This window comes from Atta colombica, unplaced genomic scaffold (genome assembly GCF_001594045.1).
Source record: "Atta colombica isolate Treedump-2 unplaced genomic scaffold, Acol1.0 scaffold47, whole genome shotgun sequence".
Taxonomy (NCBI): Eukaryota; Metazoa; Arthropoda; class Insecta; order Hymenoptera; family Formicidae; genus Atta; species Atta colombica.
Window position 1 is genome coordinate 1198289 of NW_017259536.1, and position 6188 is coordinate 1204476.

General features: G+C 33.1%; 1 protein-coding gene across 1 annotated transcript in view; it reads right to left on the reverse strand.

Moving 5' to 3' along the window:
* Nucleotides 1-3828: 3828 nt before the first annotated feature.
* LOC108691524 (transmembrane 7 superfamily member 3-like) overlaps nucleotides 3829-6188 on the reverse strand; it is a 9510-nt gene continuing 7150 nt past the window's right edge. The window contains exons 6-8 of the mRNA XM_018199299.1: nucleotides 5965-6096; nucleotides 4113-4376; nucleotides 3829-4049 (exon numbers count right to left, since the gene is read on the reverse strand). Of these exons, the coding sequence (XP_018054788.1) occupies nucleotides 3829-4049; nucleotides 4113-4376; nucleotides 5965-6096 (617 nt within the window). The remainder of the gene's footprint in view (nucleotides 4050-4112; nucleotides 4377-5964; nucleotides 6097-6188) is intronic.

A 6188-nucleotide genomic window follows, 5' to 3' on the forward strand; every position in this document is an offset into this window, starting at 1 on the left:
ATATTTTATTATATATACTTTTTATTTATTTATACTTTTAAATTCTTTTGAAAAAGAAAAAATTTTGCAATTTTTTTATATATCTTCTGTTGTTTATTTGTTTGTTGTACTCGATAAAAATATTGTTATTACATTATTATTAACGTGAGTGGTTCTTCACGCGTGGATTTATCGCACGCTTTATGCAAATCCAACCGGACGCGCAATAAAAATCGCCGCGTGTATTTCAAATTATGCTAGATTTAAAGACCTCGAGATCTGTGCAAGATTTATCGAGAATAGCAATATTGCAATTTCAGATCCTCTTTAACGTAGTAACGCAAATAGTACTTTTTTAAATTTCGCGTAAACTTAAATATATTTAAACATATTTGCGAATGACAGCAGGCGAAAATGTTCGATTTGAAACTCTTTATTTATACATCTCTCCACAACGTTCATTCCGGTCCAAGATACACGATTCTAGATTAAGACAATCCCATCTATAGCTTACACCATCCTTATTATGGTAATAAAGTGACGTATGAGGTCGTGAAGAATAAACCGACGTAATCATAGAAAAGATTTCGTAAATGTCACAGTAATGCCCGAAGAAGGCAAGTAGCATGGACGTTTGCGTCGGTATTTATTGCTATTAATGTAAATGTATCGCTGAGCTAAATGGACCGAGGAAGCGGATTCGTCGTTACAAACGAATCGCAAATATTGGTGCTCGCGCAGAAACGAGAAATCTTATTGGCATCAAACTCGTTAATCGTCACCGCGCACACGATCGAAGCACATTCTTTCGATTATGCTGTATAAAGATAATTGTAAGATAGCATTTGTTACTCTCTTTAAATCAGTACTGTACATTAGAAATAATTATCACTGTATATATACGTAAATAAGTTAGATGAATTCTCCAGTTACGTTCGAACGTATCCACATTATAAACTACGCAACATCTTATCCGTGTATTCAATGTTTTCCCTCACCGAAACGATGACTCCGTTGACTTACACCGTGCAACAGCAGAACTTCAATAAAATCAAATGATCTGAGCCTACATTTATTCACCTATCATTTCGCAAAAACACACATCGAACGCGCAAGTTTTTCATTTGAAGACAAGTTTTTGGAATAGATCTCAATACGCGTGCAAATACACGTAAAATTAATCACCAACAAGATTACAAAAAATACAGGAATTTTGCATAATATCTCATACGTATTATTTAAAAGAGTAATCCTACGAATAAGGCGATTGCGTTTATTGCGTTTATTTTAAAGCTACAATCTTTTTATGAGCGATATATTATTATTTTACATTCTGGAATTTTTACAATAATAATTTCAGAAATCACAAAAAATTTGGCGATCCTATTATTCATAAAGATTATGAATTAGATTATTTTTTTTTAATCGCAAGGAGAAACCACCTGTGCGGCGGACTTATTGCGATTTCAATGGGTGTTTATATCCGTGATCCATTTAATCGATGCATTTCGATCACCACCTAACGGGAGAGTAGCACGTTTTTTTAGTAATTGAGTCGCGCCGCACGATCGCGTCGAATAATTAGTCACTGATTCGTATGGTGTGGAAAAAACGGCGTGAAAATAGCAACTCGATATTTTCAAATTTTATCGTTCCAGAACTCGACAGGGCTTTTTTTCAGGAGACAGCATTATATATTTTCTGTCGCGATGTGAATATTTGCAAGTGTTTTTCCTTTTTTTTTTCTCGGTAACGCGTAACGATCGTTTTATCGATAATGCGTGTCGTAATAAATGTAGGTGACGAACTCTCTACAATTAATCAGCAGCCAATAGATAATCGTGGACGATATACATTGTGTTAAACAGTAACGTGTGAAGTATGTGTAAAATTACGCCACTCGGAGCAGCGTCGCTCGTTTCTCGTCGGCGTTTACACGGTCACGTAGGGCTCGTGTAAACTTGTTGAACGTTTATACGTGAAGAGCACTTAATGGAAAGTGTACTGTGTAAATTAGTAAATTTATATTTTTGGAAGAAAACGAAAATAAAACAGCGTTAACTAAAAACGTTGGAAAATCTTCGGTGCATCTTTGAACGATGCCGCTATAAAATTGATCTCGCGATGATAAACTCCAGTTCGAGACAACTTTTATTTAATCATCCGCCAATACCACTTCCTTGTTATAGAAATTTCATTCGACGTGAAGAAAGATCTTTGAAGAATTTTTTTTAATATTAACTTACTTTTATTCAAAGAATTTTTCTCGCTTTCTTTGTGATTTTTAAATTTATAAAAGATTTTTTAATTTTGTTATTTTGATATAAATATTGCTATTTTTTACACACACATATATATATATGTGTGTGTGTGTGTGTGTGTGTGTGTGTGTGTGTGTGTGTGTAATTTCAAAAATAAAATAGAAAAGGAAGTAAACGTCTAAGAAAGATATAAAGCGCCCAGAATTAAAAAAATTAAAAACAAGGATCCGAAGTAGACTATAATATTTGATATATTCCCCTCACGAATAAATTTCTCACTAATTAAATTTTTTTAAATATTATTATATACTTACGTGTTTAGGCTTAATTGTCTACCTTTTCCTAATTGAAGAATAATTGCAAAAATAAGATTATATAACGTCGAAAAAATAAATTACGAAAACATTTGTGTTCATCGATATTTATTGCTCGAAGAAATCTTCCGGGATGAACTAAATACGTATCCACTAAACGGTTTCGTATTATACACGTCTGCACGAAGATCCTCTGCAAACAGGCGCTGCACTTGCAAGGCTGTGCATTTCACGAATAGTAGATTAAAGTACTTCTCATTTATTATGTTACCTTTGTAAATCTGCATTTGCATAGAACTTTTGCGAATTGAACGTTACCGCAATTTCATGCATGTAAAATGCGTTTCAGCGAAATTATGCTTTAATCGTTATACAACCAACCAACATTACGCGGAAGTGGTTACGCGTCTTTCTTATTATCTGTAATGATACTACTAATAACAACTACAATGTATGAGTATTAACAAATTTATTAATGAGAATAATATATTATTGCGACAGTAATCTATGTAAGTGTTGTGAATAATGAGATAATATTGTTGCTGTGATTAACTTTAAGATTGTAAGTAGTAGGAAATAGAGAACCACTGTTAGGTGTCACTGTCTCGATTCAATAAATGTTATTTCATTTTAATGCCAAATCAACATTCTTTATTCATAATACTATCTTCCACACTACATAAATTTTTATATAATACATTGTAAAATAGTAAAAAAAATATCAAATATATAAACTCTACAATAAACTATTTATAAAATATTTATAATAATGCTGCACAACTTAATTAACAATTATTAATTATATTTTAATTCAGTTTCGTAAAAAATAAAATTAGTATACTTTAGGTATACACATATTAACATAAAAATAAACGTCGCAATGATTAAATAAAAATAAAATTTTCATATTAAAAAAATATAAAAAAAGAACTCAGAATATTAAAAGGTTTCAATACAGACGTTGTGCATCATTGTTGTAATTTTATACCCTATTTAAAAAAAATATCACATTTCAATGAAGATATTTAATGAAGAACGAAGAGGAAAACAGGTACGTATAATATTTATATAAGCTTGTACAAAGTATATCAACTGAGATTTGCGACTCAAATCAATCTTTAACAAAGATTGGTTTTAATAATTATAAAATTTCATTAAATAAAATTATATAATTATTTTAAATAGACTAATTAATATTAAAACATTGCAAAATTTTTTATCTCAATATTATTACATGCTATATTAGCAGCATTAGATATATGTTTATAATATATTTATAATATTATATAACTTTTATAATATCGAGGCCGGTTGTGAGATCTTCTTGTACGTCTTTCGGCAGAATAGTCATCATGATGGTCATATAGTAAAGCTTCTGTTTCTGTATTACGTTTTAATTCTGTTTTAAATTTTTTCTGACAACATAAAGAAGCATATGATTGTATAATAAATCGTATTGCTATTAGAACACTCCAAACAATTATCAAAGTTACATCTGAAAAAAACAGAATGAATAGAACATAATATCGAGTTATTAAGCAAAGCTACGAAAACATACCTGCACCTTGAAATGGAGGATATACAAACGCTAAATTAAATCCAGGTATAGTTATCCTCCTGATTATGTTAATAATAATATATTTCAAATTACTTCCAGTATAATAATCGATCGCGATGATTACGAAATAAGATCCGAAAATCGCACGTGCAATAATTTCAGCAACATAAGATATTGTCATCAGAAGTGTGGTCGTGGCAAATATTAGGCTTATGAACATAGGCCAGAAAAACCAATTGTGTTCCAAAACATAAAACATCCACGCTACAAGAAATCAATAAGTTATCAGTACATCAGTGGGAAACCGAGTCAAAATGTTTGAAATATTGAGAATAAGAGAAGATAAGATGAGAATAAAATCACCGAAACATTAATATGAATCAAAATGAAATGATAAATCAATTAACAATCGAATGTCCCATATTTCTATTGCTGTAATTTCAATGTATGTTGTTGTCGCGTGTGAAAATTTCGATTGTCTAATTAACAAACGCTCAGATACATCATAATCATCCGTTTTACGCTGGTATACAGGGTGAACGCGGTCGACTCAGAGTAAATAGCGATCGCGATCATCTGTCGACGGGATAGAATTGGGTCCGAATCGCTGCTCCTGTGCAGTTGCGCATGCACGCATCGAGTAATCTAAATAGGTCCCGATGCAGAATAAATAAACGGGGACACAATTAGGTAAATGCGAATCTTCCAAGCTGGTTACACTATGACGTGGGAGTCTCTTCGACAGGGTAGACCCTGGAATATCGCACGCGTATTCCGTGCGTGGTGGCGGCGGCGGCGGTGACGGGCGCATTTTTGCGTTTGTGCCTGGGCGAGGGTAGACGAAGGGTAGTCATGGCGTTATGGTGAGAAAGGTGGGAGGCAATGTGAATGCGCCATGCCGCTTCTGCATGGGGGATTCAGCGGGCGAGGTTTCCACATGAGCGGCCAGCATTGATAGAAGCTACGGGGAGAAACTGACTGTGCGCCTCTCATCCCTTCGCCAAACTCGAACTAACTTCGGGGTGGCGGCGCAGCGCGGCTCTATCCCTCTGCTTTTAAGCCTGGCTTTCATTATTTTCCTATAATTCGCAACAGCCCTTCGCGAGCACCGCGACGTGGAGAGGCTACCTACGATTCCCGCCCTCGTTTCCCTTTCGTGTTTATTGTATTCTATGTTGCATTTTGTGACGCGTTAGTACTGTGAGACTTGGACGCGATAGTTAGACCGTAAATTATAGATAACCTTTTCGCAATAAAATGATTCAGGTTTGATACTTATCAGCATCATATTATTAACATCTTCTAATTGTAAGATACCTATGAGCATTATAATATTATTAAATTGTTTATCAATTTAATTTTTGATATTACTGTGCTAGTTCTGTTACGATTGTTTCAAGACTGAAAATTAAATTCGGCACGCTATTTGCAGGATTGAATATGAGCATATCGATTCACACGGAATTACTTAAAAAAATTATATTATAATAAACGTATATTATAATAAAAACAATATGAAGTCATGCATTATTAGGGCATTAATGGGCATTATTAAGGTATAGTGAATATATTGGGCATAAAAATTGGACATTACCGGACATTAGTTAGTAGGCATTAGTATACACAATTTTGGTCAGCCGTTTACTCTTTTGAATTCAACTTAACCATTTAGAATCTTTATTTCTGATTTGTTGAATTAACTGTTCAATAAATATTCGAACAAAAAATACAAAAAATATTCTTTAATAAGAGATCGAGATAGTCTTAATTAATATAATCTTTATTCGATATCGTTGCAAGTCATGCAGTTTTTTGAAACGCGGTTTTGTTTTAGTTAAGATATAGTACGTACCTGGAGCATAAAGGTATGTGATACATGCGCATAAGAATCCCAATGATATATTGCGTAACCACCTACAAGCACCTAAAAGTGCCGATATGGCTGCAGCAAGTATAGCAAATGTCGAACCTATCAGAACGTTGACTGAAAGAAACAAGAGTTATTAAAATCGCACATGTCTTCTCAAGAGATAAGTTGAGAGATAAATATAAAAGAGAGATTAAATATATATATAT